The sequence below is a fragment of the Schistocerca nitens genome, chromosome 2 (assembly GCF_023898315.1).
Source record: "Schistocerca nitens isolate TAMUIC-IGC-003100 chromosome 2, iqSchNite1.1, whole genome shotgun sequence".
Taxonomy (NCBI): Eukaryota; Metazoa; Arthropoda; class Insecta; order Orthoptera; family Acrididae; genus Schistocerca; species Schistocerca nitens.
The window spans coordinates 574,143,132-574,157,833 of NC_064615.1; the positions used below are offsets into that span (position 1 = coordinate 574,143,132).

Consider the following 14,702-nt stretch of genomic DNA (forward strand, 5'->3'; position numbering starts at 1 on the left):
GTATCTATCTTACCCCTAGTGAGATAAGCCTCTACATCCTTACATTTGTCCTCTAGCCATCCCTGCTTAGCCATTTTGCACTTCCTGTTGATCTCATTTTTGAGACGTTTGTATTCCTTTTTGCCTGCTTCATTTACTGCATTTTTATATTTTCTCCTTTCATCAATTAAATTCAATATTTCTTCTGTTACCCAAGGATTTCTACTAGCCCTCGTCTTTTTACCTACTTGATCCTCTGCTGCCTTCACTACTTCATCCCTCAAAGCTACCCATTCTTCTTCTACTGTATTTCTTTCCCCCATTCCTGTCAATTGTTCCCTTATGCTCTCCCTGAAACTCTCTACAACCTCTGGTTCTTTCAGTTTATCCAGGTCCCATCTCCTTAAATTCCCACCTTTTTGCAGTTTCTTCAGTTTTAATCTACAGGTCATAACCAATAGATTGTGGTCAGAGTCCACATCTGCCCCTGGAAATGTCTTACAATTTAAAACCTGGTTCCTAAATCTCTGTCTTACCATTATATAATCAATCTGATACCTTTTAGTATCTCCAGGGTTCTTCCATGTATACAACCTTCTATCATGATTCTTAAACCAAGTGTTAGCTATGATTAAATTGTGCTCTGTGCAAAATTCTACCAGGCGGCTTCCTCTTTCATTTCTTAGCCCCAATCCATATTCACCTACTACGTTTCCTTCTCTCCCTTTTCCTACACTCGAATTCCAGTCACCCATGACTATTAAATTTTCGTCTCCCTTCACAATCTGAATAATTTCTTTTATTTCATCATACATTTCTTCAATTTCTTCGTCATCTGCAGAGCTAGTTGGCATATAAACTTGTACTACTGTAGTAGGTGTGGGCTTCGTATCTATCTTGGCCACAATAATGCGTTCACTAAGCTGTTTGTAGTAGCTTACCCGTGTTCCTATTTTCCTATTCATTATTAAACCTACTCCTGCATTACCCCTATTTGACTTTGTGTTTATAACCCTGTAGTCACCTGACCAGAAGTCTTGTTCCTCCTGCCACCGAACTTCACTAATTCCCACTATATCTAACTTTAACCTATCCATTTCCCTTTTCAAATTTTCTAACCTACCTGCCCGATTAAGGGACCTGACATTCCACGCTCCGATCCGTAGAACGCCAGTTTTCTTTCTCCTGATAACGACATCCTCTTGAGTAGTCCCCGCCCGGAGATCCGAATGGGGGACTATTTTACCTCCGGAATATTTTACCCAAGAGGACGCCATCATCATTTAATCATACAGTAAAGCTGCATGTCCTCGGGAAAAATTACGGCCGTAGTTTCCCCTTGCTTTCAGCCGTTCGCAGTACCAGCACAGCAAGGCCGTTTTGGTTATTGTTACAAGGCCAGATCAGTCAATCATTCAGACTGTTGCCCTTGCAACTACTGAAAAGGCTGCTGCCCCTCTTCAGGAACCACACGTTTGTCTGGCCTCTCAACAGATACCCCTCCGTTGTGGTTGTACCTACGGTACGGCTATCTGTATCGATGAGGCACGCAAGCCTCCCCACCAACGGCAAGGTCCATGGTTCATGGGGGGGGACCTGTATCATAATGTAAGAAAAAACAAGTACTAAATAAAAAATCTGAGGCGAAAAAGGCAAAAACCCAATCAAGCAAGTTTAAAGGGGGGCAGCTAAGGGCAAGGACATCCCTAGGGAAAATTTCTCAAAACATCGTTGAGATGGTGGAGGTCCCCGCAGTGGGGAAGAAGTTTGCTTTGCCATGCCACTGCGGCGAATAAAAAGTAAGACGCGATCGACAGAATGTGTGTTATTCACTATAACATCTAACAAAGCAGACGGCAAACATAGATGTAAACATAAACTGTTAAAATATGGTCACCAGGTAAAGTGGTGCACCGTCAAGGGTTGAGAGCAGTATGATAGAGTGGGGCATGGTCACCACTTAATAAATGACAGTGACTAAAATGACAGTGTTCTATATGCAGCCAGGCTAAAATGACAGCCTCGCAATGCAAGGGCTGACAGGAAGTCGACCACATTACTGGGAGAGGTTTAATGTCCTGTAGTTTGTTCCCCTGGAGAGAAGACCACTGTGCACTCCAAAGTGGTAATACATGCCTACAGAGACAGTGACACAAAGATTATCCGAGGGAAGGGAATGATTAGCAGGCTGAGGGAGGAGAGCTGCAGCCTTTGCAGCAACGTCAACAGCCTCGTTCTCTAGCATGCTGACATGACCAGGAGCCCACAGGAACATCAAGTTGGCTACCCCAACAGTAAGCGAGTGAAGGCATTCTTATATTCATTGTGCTAAAGAGTGGATTGAGTACAGAGAGTGAAGCCTATGAAGAGCACAGAGAGAATCTGAGCAGATGACACAATTCGGAAGCCCGTGTCACCGGGTATATTGGATGGCCTGATAGAGGGCGCACAGAGTTCTGACGTGAAAATTGAGTACTGGTCAAGAAGGTAATATTGAAAAGGATCATCGCCAAGTACAATGGGACACCTAACACCATGGTCGGTCTTGGAACTACTGGTGTAGATGAAGCCACTATCACCAAACTGCGTGCAAAGTGAGAGAAACTCGCTTCGATACACCAGGCTAGGAGTAGTGTCCTTGCGAAGCGAATGGAGTCCGAAATGAATGTGTACCTCAGCATGAACCCAGAGTGGTGAAGAGCTTGCACTTATGGGGAACGTGGCAGGGAGCATGAAGCAAAGCTATTGAAGCAGCAAATGAAAACAACTCTGGGAGGCAAAAGGGAAGGTGGGTGCAGCCCATATTGGCAGTCAAGGGAATCATCGAACAAGGGAGCACAGGATGGGTGACCGCGTATAGTAGACACACAACTGAGGAGAACATCCCGCTGGTAGGACAATGGTAAATCGGTAAGTCAGCAACCTCAGCATAAAGACAACGGGAGTAGTATAGAAGGTACCAGTTGCTAAATCTGGATGATTGGTGATGTTAAGATGACGTAAGACAGACGGACATGTGGATGAATATACGATACGTCCATAACCATATGGACATGGGAATGGTATAAAAAGAGGAGAATGGTCTGATCCACTCCCCACCAGGTATCGCATAAAACACCTAGAACATTGAGGGAGCAAGTACAATGAGCTCTCTAGATGTGGGAAGATCAACAGAATTTCCTATCAAATAAGAGTCCCTAGAATTTTGTTGTGTCAACAAATGGAAGAAGGAATGGGGCAAGACGTACTGATGGGGGAAGAAATTCTGGATGCCTGCAGAAGTTCATACAGACAGTCTTGTCAGCAGAAATCTGGAAGCCACTGTTGATGCTCCATGAGTAAAGATGGTGAAGACATTGCTGAAGATGCTGCTCAAGTAGACAGGTTCACTGAGAGCTGCAATAGATCACACAGCCATCAACGGAAAGAGAGCCTGAGATACCTGGCGGGAGACAATCCATAATATGGTTAACAGCTACGGCAAATAAGACAACACTGAGCACAGAACCCTAGGGCACCCTGTTCTCTTGAATAAAAGTGTCCAAAAGAGTCGAGCCCACACAAACCTTAAAAAAACACAGGCTTTTAAAAATTCCCAGATAAAAAGGGGCAGGTGACCCTGGAAGTCCGATTTGTACATAATACAGAGGACACCCCTCCTCCAGCAGGTGTCATACACCTTCTCCAAATCAAAAAACATGGCCATAGCTTGACACTTCCGCAAAAAATTATTCATAATATGAGCTGACAAGGTGGCAAGAGGATCAACTGCAGAGTGGTGCCCACAGAATCCACATTGGGCATTAGTGAGGAGATTCGAGGATTCAAGCCACCACACCAGGCGACAAATAATCATATGTTCCATCACTTTGCAGATATAACTAGTGAGGGAAATTGGGCAGTAGCTGGAAGGAAGGTGTTTGTCCTTATTAGGCTTAGGTAAGGGAATGACAAGGGCCTTATGGCAGTGACAGGGAAATGTGCTATCTGTCCAAATGCTGTTATATGTATGGAGGAGAAAGTGTAGGCCTCAGGAGAAATGTGTTGCAACATCAGAACGTTAACACTGGCCGTTCCTGGAGCGAGCAGATGACTGGGACGAAGAGAGTGCATGTCTAAGCTCCCTCATAGTAAAATCAATATTGTAAATTTCTCAATTCTGGAAGGAGAAAGTCCTTCCCTCCACAACCATTTCATAGGGAGGAAGGCAGGATGGTAGGAGGTGGAACTTGAAATGTCTGCAAAATATGGGCCCAAGATGTTGGAGGTATCAAGAGGGTCTACAACGACATGGTTTGCTATGGTGAGGAACCGTAATACCTGAAAGCCAATGGAGATTACCTCAAATAACAGAAGGGGGAGAGCTTTGAAAAGATATCCAACTAGCTTTTTTCTATTTCTGAAAATGTGGCTACGCTGTGCATGTAGCTGTTTATAATGGATACAGTTTGCCATCATGGGGTGCCGTTTAAAAACGTGGAGAGCTTGTTTCTGCGTGCAGACTGTGTTGCGGCATGCCTCAGCCCACTAGGGGACGGAGGCCCCTTGTGGTGAGGAAGAGGTGCGAGGTAGGGAACACAGTAAGGATAGTTTTTGTAAGGTATTCTACCTGGTCATCAATGCAGGGGAAATGGTGCTTACTGAAAGTGGTCAGCAAGAAGTAGAGCTGCCAGTCAGCTTTTGATAGCTGTCAGTTGGTTGGATGCACAGATGGGATAGGTGTTAGCAAACAAATGACACAGGGGAAATCGTCACTCAACTGTGTGTCAGAGAGAACGGACCACTCGAGATGACAAGCAAGCTGAGTAGTGCAGATCGAAAGGTTCAAGAGGGAAAAGGAATGTGTGGGATCGGAAAGGAATGTGAGTGTACCCGTGTTCAAACAGATTAGTTTGAGCCTCTCGGACAGGGGCATGGAGAGCCCCAAAAGGGATGATGGGCACTGAAAGTGCTGAGCAACAAAAAGGAAGAAGGAAGTTGAGTAATCAATTGCAAAACCTCTTCCATGGTGACAGCAGAAGAAGAGAGTGAGTAGATGTTGCAATGAGAGAAGGTAAAACTGGGAAGGGAAAGACAGACAGCAACAGCTTGAAGCTGGGTGTGCAAGAAAATGGTGTGATATAAATGTTGTGTGAATGAGCAACATGACTCCCTATGAGCCCAAGTCTCTGTCTCAGGGGAAAGGTCAAAAGAGACTAAACTGAGGAGTGGGAGGTGAGGAGGGTGTAATTTTGTTTCCTGGAGGCAGAAAACAACTGGATAGTATGATCACAAGAGGAGTCATAATTCAACTCTATTGGATACGATGCCATGAATGTTCCATTGGAGAATGACCATACTCCATGATAGACAGGAGCTGGCTCAAATAATAGGTCAGGCACTGCAGTGGTTGCTGAGTGCCATAATCTGAATGCGCCTAATGACCAGGTTCAGGAGCTGAAGGATTCTGGTCCATAGTTTGACAGAGTTGGCGGTATTCGCCTTTGGTTGTCCAGAGGACTGGTTGTTAGCCGTGTGTCCTGGTGAAACGGATGTTGGCCAGGTGTGGGTATGGGTATCACATGGTAATACCACTGAAGAAGAATGCTGAGGTGGAAAACGGGAAGATTGTTTGCCTTTGTTTGACTGCTTAGAACCTTAGTGTTTGTCAGGTGCACACCCTGATGTTGGCTGGCTAGAGGTGTGCAGAAAGTCATTGTGGGAGTACTCCTTCTTAGATTTCTGTGTTTCTGTTTGCGAGGCATGCAATTTCTCTAGTGGAGGCGAAGGTCTGTTGGTATGGTGTGCATCCACAGCATGTGAATATGAGGATGTGACGTTGGAGCCGGATGATTTCACAACCATGGCATTAAACTAGAAGTTGCAAGTTTGCATAGCCATGTCCTTCATAGGAGAGGTGTAGCAAGAACTTTACTACAATTGGCAGAGGGTGGCATACGAGGTTTGCGGCTAGCCAACATTTTCCAAGATGTGCGAATAGGATCCTTTTCCTTTGCCTGGATCTCCTGCATGGTTCTCTCACTGAGGTAGATGGGACAGTCATGGGAAGCAGCAGCAAGATCGCCCTTGCAATTGATGCAGTGAGGGATAGGAGGTGGACACAGCCTCATGTGTGTTCCTGCTGCAAGTTATGTATTTGGCTGCATTTTCACAGGATTCACGGGTGTGTTTGTAGTGCTGACATTTATAGCGATGCATGGGATTCAGGATATATGGTCTAACAGTAATAGCTTCATAGCCAGCCTTAATTTTTGAAGTTAAGTACCACACGTTCAAATGTGAGGAGTAGAATGAGGGTTGGCATTAATTCTTTATCAACACTTTTCATGATGCAGTGAACTGCAATCAATCTATAGTCAGTGAGATAGGCTGTTATTTCAGTCTTGGTCAGGCCATCAAGCAGTGAAGTGTATATAACACCACAGGAGGGATTAAAGAGTGCAGTGGATCTCTGCGAACAGGATAGCTGTGGTAAAGTGTTGCATTAAAAAGTTTCTGTGCTTGAAAAGCACTATCCTCCTCCAAAAGCCCATTACACAGCCAAGAGCAGGACTTCACAGGACTGGCAATGGCATCTACACCCTTCTGAATAACAAATGGATTAAATGTCATGAAATTGTGATCATCTTCCATGCAGACACTACGAGGTATTGGGTTGCAGCTGGGTGAAGTATTGATTCTTTTATCTCAACCCATTTACAATTTTGGGATGAGAAACTCATCACTAAAAAATCCTCCATGATTGCCAGCATCTCCAATGGCACACACTTTCTTGCTGGGGGCCATCCTTATGGGGGGAGCTCATTTGCCTTATATGATTATCCGCACCTCAGGTCACACCTTCTGGAATCCAGACAGAGGGACCAATTGGCATAGAGGAAGGTACCAGCTCAGGCAGTCACTCCTCCCTAGGCCTGACCTTTACCAGGGGGTACATACCAGCACTACTTGTCAACCCAATCAACTTTTATACGTCAAACGTGTGGGCTGGCCTTCAGGCAAGCACAGGGAGGAAGAAAAGGTAAAACAGAGACCTCAAACACTAAAATGGAGAAAGGGTAAGAGAAGGAAGGACAGGGAAAGAAAGGTGGGTGGACAGGATGAATCCTTACACAGTTTACCAAGAACTTCGGTTTCCCAAAGAGGGCACACAACTCGGTCCCCAAGGGAGGGGAAAAGAATAGCAGGAGGATGGACATGCAGCACGGAAAGTAAAGTAGCACTGCAAAGGCACCACTATCAGTGCCCCATTTCCTTGTACCAGTCGCAAATGGTTCATGGAAAGAACGATTGCTGGTATGTCTTTATGTGGATTTTAATTTCTCTAATTTTATCTTCTGGGCCTTTTCGCAAGATATACGTAGGAGGAAGATCTATATTGGTTGACTCTTCCAGGAACATACACTATCAGAACTTCTAACAGTACATCACTTTGTGATGCACTCTGCCTCTCTTGCAACATCCGCCATTGGAAATGGCCGAGCATCTCCAAGACACATTTGTGCTAACTCAATGAACCTGTAACACTACTCTTCTTTGGATCTTCTCTGTTTCCTCGATCAAATTTATCTGGTTTGACACTGATGAGTAATATTCAAGCATTAGTTTTTCTAAGCTACCTCCTTTGTTGAAAGATTACATTTCCTGAGGATTTTTCAATGAATCTCAGTCTGACATCTGCCTTACGTGGCATTAGTTTTATGTGGTCGTTCCACTTTAAATTATTTTGTATGCATGTCCTTGATATTTTATGAAAGTAACTGCTTGCAGTGATTGTTCTGAAATTGTGTATCAATACAATAATGGGTCTTTCTTTCACAACTTCTTTCTGTTGAGAATGACATGCTGTGTTCAGTTTGCTAGACGTTGTGCTTTTTTTTCCTTAGAATATGCCCAGCATATACTCGGCTGAAGTAGAAAAATATGCAATCACTCACTGGGCCAGCAATGTAGACCATGGGCTTGAAGTTGTTGAAGTAATGTCTGTAGAATCTGTTATACCTATTCATAGAGAATGGCTTATTAATTAATAGAATTTCCTTAGTTTTATTATTGATTGGCAACTGCAAAAGCATCAGTCAGGTCTACTTTTGAGATATTGTGGCCACAAATGAGGAAATATATCCTGGAGGTGACTGATATAATTGTCAGGGCTGTCTTTGTACAGTAATAATGATCTGTAGACTCGGTTGTCACTGAGTGCTGCCTTTGTCATTTCAATCGAGAGTAACATGTTTATCTTTTGAGAAATTATTACCCAGCTACGGCAATGAAAAAACATCACAATTGCATTTGCAGAGAAATTTGGCCATGTTCATTCAATATCCACATCAAAAATAACTGTGATTGTAACAAAACAAAGTGCAGTCATATGTTTGGATACAAACTGTGAGTACTAAAAGCTTTGTAAATACTTTACTGATAAAGCAATACTGCAAATTTTATACATATTATAACGAACTGTATGGACAGCCCTAAATGGTGAACATATCCTCATCATAGCATGAGGTTAACTTCATACTATCCACTCTTAGAACTTGTATCTATTCACAGGTCTTTAGTCTATAAAAATACACAACATGAATTAACAAATGAACAAAAATTACGAGCTAATAAATATCATCCCATAAATATAAACAAAATTTTCAGAAGCAACCAAAATAGTAAAACAAAAGCTGCAGTAAAGCTATGGGAAAATACAAAACATGACCAAAATGTAATGAATGTAGTTTCTTTCAATAAGTTTTACCTGTAACATAGCCACTGGATTGATATTCCTTCCACAAAAATGGATAGACATTAACATAGGAAGCTTTGTCACCCATTCTTTTTCTTGTTTCTGGGAGTTCCAGTTCAATCTTCCCTACAAAATGTCCAATAATAGTTTCAAAAAGCATTGTAATTACTATTCACAAAAATATAAACTGTTACAGTAATAGTATGAAAAACTTAGTGATAAGTCATGAGTTGTAATCTTAAGTACATGTAATTTTATCCTTTAAATGCGAACATTTTTAGGTTAGGCTTTACCGTGACTGTTACTGACATTAAATGAAACAACAAGTTCACTGTTACCAGTCACCGTTTTATTTATTTCCACGACGCGTTTCAAAGGTTTAAACCTCCATCATCGGGTGGATTTACATTAGTAAGTATTACATTTGTGTGTGTGTGTGTGTGTGTGTGTGTGTGTGTGTGTGGGCGCGCGCGCGCGCATTTTTAAGAGTGTAGGCAGTTGCTGAAAACAGAGATGATACTATTGTAAATATTGTCATTTTTGTCGTTCAAGATGGACTCTGGTTGTTTCATTTGATGTTTGTATATTTGGAGTGTTTCAAGGATGTCTAGTTTTCTGCCTTTTGGTTGGATGTGTAGGATGCTAATACTTGTGTTGTTAACATGGTGTTTTGTTTCATTGAAAAGGAAATTGCAAAACCATTCCCAGCATACAAGAAAAGAGAAGAAGCCCTTACACGTACCATTAAGACTAAATTAAACTTGAATATATGAAACAAAACACCATGTTAACAACACAAGTATTAGCATCCTACACATCCAACCAAAAGGCAGAAAACTAGACATCCTTGAAACACTCCTGTGGTGTCACCGCCAGACACCACACTTGCTAGGTGGTAGCTTTTAAATTGGCCGCGGTCCGTTAGTATACGTCGGACCTGCGTGTCGCCACTGTCAGTGATAGCAGACCGAGCGCCACCACACGGCAGGTCTAGAGAGATGTACGAGCACTCGCCCCAGTTGTACAGCCGACGTTCATAGCAATGGTTCACTGACCGATACGCTCTCATTTGCCGAGACGATAGTTAGCATAGCCTTCAGCTACATTTGCTACGACCTCGCAAGGCGCCGTATTCAATTGATAATTAATATTATGAAGCATGTACCGTAACGAGAGATATTCTACAATTGTGGATTAAAGTTAAGTATTCCAGAAGCTACGTACTTTTCTTTATAGCATTCATTACGTATCCTGTTTCAGACCTCACGCCAGCCTGCGTGAGTTTAAGTGCGTGCCTTTCAGCTTCCTCTCCTTGTGTCTAGGCTGTCTTGTCTAGACACAACTCCAAATATACAAACATCAAATGAAACAACCAGAGTCCATCTTGAATAACAAAAATGACAATAATAGTATCATCTCCGTTTTCAGCAGCTGCCTACACTCTTAAAAATGCGCGCGCGCGCGCTCACACACACACACACACACACACACACACACACACACACACACACACACACACCTAACATTTATCATAAATATTGACAGCTGCGAAGAGTACAAGTGATTGACCTCATTCACAGATAATTCATCACACCAACAGCTTGTACCCCTTGTCAGCTTGAAACTGTATGTACATCAGCTGCTGGCACAAATGTATATCTATCTGCATATTTTATAGCACTGACCAATGTATTACCCCAACCTTTAGGTAGCTAATATATGCAACATACAATCTTAAGACTCCTTGCCATGTAAATGTTTGCTCTCATATAATCACTCTTTCCTCTCTCTCTCTTTTTCACTCACCCCCCCCCCCCCCAACACACACACAGACACACACACACACACACACACACACACAAACTTTTTCTCTCTCTCTACCTCTCCTTCTGCCTCCAGCCCCTCACCTCACATCTGTTTATTAATCCCAATCAAAGAGTGTAATGTATGTATGATTTTACCGTTGTAGCCAATATGATCATTGTAATTAAAGTCTGTAACATTTCACCTAATTGTTATCAACAAGTATGAAGTTTAAGCCATTTTAACATTTTGCCTGATTGTATAAACGAGTACAAATGTTTAGCTTTTTTAACTTGTCAGAATTGGATTTATATACCACCTGAAGTACACAAATGTAATACTTACTAATGTAAATCCACCCAATGATGGAGGTTTAAACCTTAGAAATGCGTCGTGGAAATAAATAAAACGGTGACTGGTAACAGTGAACTTGTTGTTTCATTTAATTTTATCCTTATCTTGTATGTATGGAAAATGTTACTAGACAGGTTTAAAAATTTAATATAGGAATGTAATTCTTTTTTCACAGTGTAAGAAATTATAATTCAGAACAAGGATCATATTAATTTTGATTACTTTTTCAAATAATCTGAAAGTGGACAATAAATTAAGTCAGAAGGCAGCCAGTTGAAAAATGCTCCTGTTTGAGCACAAAAAGGTGAATTTCTTCTCTTTAAAAGACTCTGACAGGAAAGCGGGGAATGAACTGTCTCAGTCATCATATTGCCTTCATCAACAAAAGTTTTGGCACGCAACATGTTTCCGCTCTTTTAACAGAATGTTCTAAATCCTTTTACCCAGCATCCCTCTGTAGTGGCATTCACAATCAGCATCTCCCCTTCACTGTTACTTACTACATGTCTTTCCCACTGCCTCCTTCTCTCGCACCGGCACTTTCTCCTGTCAACCTCTGCCACTATCACTGTCTTCGTTCCTTTCTCTTTCACTCTTCCTTATCACTGTCTTTCTGTGACACTGCCATTGTCTTTGTCTCATACTTTTTCTTCCACACTGACATTGCCTCTTTCTGTCTCACTTACAGTCTGCTGTCTTTCTCTTCAACTACCATTGTCTCTTGTCCACACATGTCCTTGAGGATGGTCTGCCCAGGTTTTTAACTCCTAGACTGAGAAACTTTAACAAAGGGGTATAGGAGATGGGTGAAAGTGTGCAAATGTTATGCTAGAGTTCACTAGTCTAGGAAGTTGGCAAGTGGAAGAGGTGAGGGGGTTCCAGACCACGCAAACCTATGTATGGTCTCCACTCACCTCTCTCTTTTCATTTCTATCATCTCCTCTCTCTTTTGCCCCCACTGCTATTTTCTCTACCTACACCTCTTTCTATTTTACTGGCACTGTTTCACACTGACCATCACTATCTCCTCTCTTCTTGTTTTCCACAGCTATTGTCTTAATCAATCTGTGCCCCATCATGGCAACACAGTGCTCATACAAGGAAACTAGACATCCATCTGAAAGAATCAATGAGAATTATTATGGGTACTTAAAATCCATACCGATCCCTTGCTGCACACAATCAGAAACAGTCCACCACCTGAATTGTGATGCCAAGGAGCAACCAATCGAGAATGGAGGAATCTGCATCACCCCGACTATCTCTTCCAATTCATACAGTCTTAAATGACCCTCCTACAGATCAACTGATATCATGTACTCCACAGTAACATAATGGAAGAAACAACAAGAAGCCTGACATGAAAGAAGAGTATTGCAAGAGATGGAGTGCTGCGACAACAAAACATCTGCCAGAATTTGATCTGAAGAGAAGTGAGTGGACAAGACAACAGGATAAGAACTGGTCATACCAGGTGCAATGCTATGATGCATCAGTGGAGACTCCGAAACTCTTCAGCCTGCAATTGTAGGGCCCAAGGACAAACCGTTCAGCATACTGCACACTGATGCTGCCCTCTCAGAAAGTGTGCCCAGGACCATTCAGTGACTTTATTAATGCTATCAACTACTTCAACTATCTGCTATCAACTGCTTCATTCCCTAGATGTTGTACTACGTTAAAATGTATCTGTTTTAATTATGGCTGTAATTTTATAGTTTAAATGTTCTCCTTTTAGTATTATTGAATTATTAATTTTCATAATTTAAACATATTAAATTTGCACCTAAATCCTTAAATGTATAACTGTTAACTATATGTGTTTCTTAATATTTGTTGTTGTCACCACATGATAAATAAATAAATCTCTCTCTTTCATTGCCAAAATTTTGGGTGGGGAAGGCAGAATGAGGATTGAGGTAGTAGATACCCTACCTTTCTGTCAGAGTCTTTTGAAGAGGAGCATATGGATATATTTGTGCTCCAACAGGAGCATTTTCAGGTGGTTCCCTTCTTTTCCCTGTTACAGCAGTGCGTGCTGCTCATATAAAATAAATTCTGTAGGTTGGTACAGTTTTGACAGCTTATTTATATACTTCTGACACATTTAGATATTTTAATACATGTTGTTGTTGTTGTTGTGGTCTTCAGTCCAGAGATTGATTTGATGCAGCTCTCCATGCTACTCTATCCTGTGCAAGCTTCTTCATCTCCCAGTACCTACTGCAACCTACATCCTTCTGAATCTGTTTGGTGTATTCATCTCTTGGTCTCCCTCTACGATTTTTACCCTCCACACTGCCCTCCAATACTAAATTGGTGATCCCTTGATGCCTCAGAATATGCCCTACCAACCGATCCCTTCTTCTAGTCATGTTGTGCCACAAATTTCTCTCCTCTCCAGTTCTATTCAATACCTCCTCATTAGTACCTCCTCATTAGTTATGTGATCTACCCATCTAATCTTCAGCATTCTTCTGTAGCATCACATTTCAAAAGCGTCTATTCTCTTTTTGTCTAAACTATTTATCGTCCACGTTTCACTTCCATACATGGCTACACTCCATACAAATACTTTCAGAAACGACTTCGTGACACTTAAATCTATACTCGATGTTAACATATTTCTCTTCAGAAACGCTTTCCTTGCCATTGCCATTCTACATTTTATATCCTCTCTACTTCGACCATCATCAGTTATTTTGCTCCCCAAATAGCAAAACTCCTTTACTACTTAAAGTGTCTCATTTCCTAATCTAATTCCCGCAGCATCACCCGATTTAATTTGACTACATTCCATTATCCACATATCCATCCACACTTACACAGACACAAGCAGACATTTGTAAAGGCAAAGAGTTTGGGCAGAGATGTCAGTCGAGGCGGAAGTAGAGGCAAAGATGTTGTTGAAAGACAGGTGAGGTATTTGCCGCCGCTCATACCTCACCTGTCTTTCAACAACATCTTTGCCTCTACTTCCGCCTCGACTGACATCTCTGCCCAAACACTTTGCCTTTACAAATGTCTGCTTGTGTCTGGGTATGTGCGGATGGATATGTGTGTGTGTGCGCGAGTGTATACCCGTCCTTTTTTCCCCCTAATGTAAGTCTTTCCGCTCCCGGGATTGGAATGACTCCTTACCCTCTCCCTTAAAACCCACATCCTTTCGTCTTTCCCCCTCCTTCCCTCTTTCCTGACGAAGCAACTGTTGGTTGCGAGAGCTAGAATTTTGTGTGTATGTTTGTGTGTCTATCGACCTGCCAGCGCTTTCGTTTGGTAAGTCACATATATATGGGCACCAGGATGGCCCCCTCGTACGCCAACCTATTCATGGGTCGCTTAGAGGAAGCCTTCTTGGTTACCCAGCCCTGCCAACCCAAAGTTTGGTACAGATTTATTGATGACATCTTCATGATCTGGACTCACAGTGAAGAAGAACTCCAGAATTTCCTCTCCAACCTCAACTCCTTTGGTTCCATCAGATTCACCTGGTCCTACTCCAAATCCCATGCCACTTTCCTTGATGTTGACCTCCATCTGTCCAATGGCCAGCTTCACACATCCGTCCACATCAAACCCACCAACAAGCAACAGCACCTCCATTATGACAGCTGCCACCCATTCCACATCAAACGGTCCCTTCCCTACAGCCTAGGTCTTCGTGGCAAACGAATCTGCTCCAGTCCGGAATCCCTGAACCATTACACCAACAACCTGAAAACAGCTTTCGCATCTCGCAACTACCCTCCCGACCTGGTACAGAAGCAAATAACCAGAGCCACTTCCTCATCTCCTCAAACCCAGAACCTCCCACAGAAGAACCCCAAAA

The 14,702-nt window shown here is 42.4% G+C and overlaps 1 protein-coding gene across 3 annotated transcripts in view; it reads right to left on the reverse strand.

Annotated features, from left to right (window-relative positions):
• The window catches only part of LOC126236620 (uncharacterized), a 274,946-nt gene that overhangs the window by 103,074 nt on the left and 157,170 nt on the right, over positions 1-14,702 (reverse strand). For all 3 annotated transcript variants that reach the window (XM_049946061.1, XM_049946062.1, XM_049946060.1), the window contains exon 7: positions 8,729-8,842. In XM_049946061.1, coding sequence (XP_049802018.1) covers positions 8,729-8,842 — 114 coding nt within the window. The remainder of the gene's footprint in view (positions 1-8,728; positions 8,843-14,702) is intronic.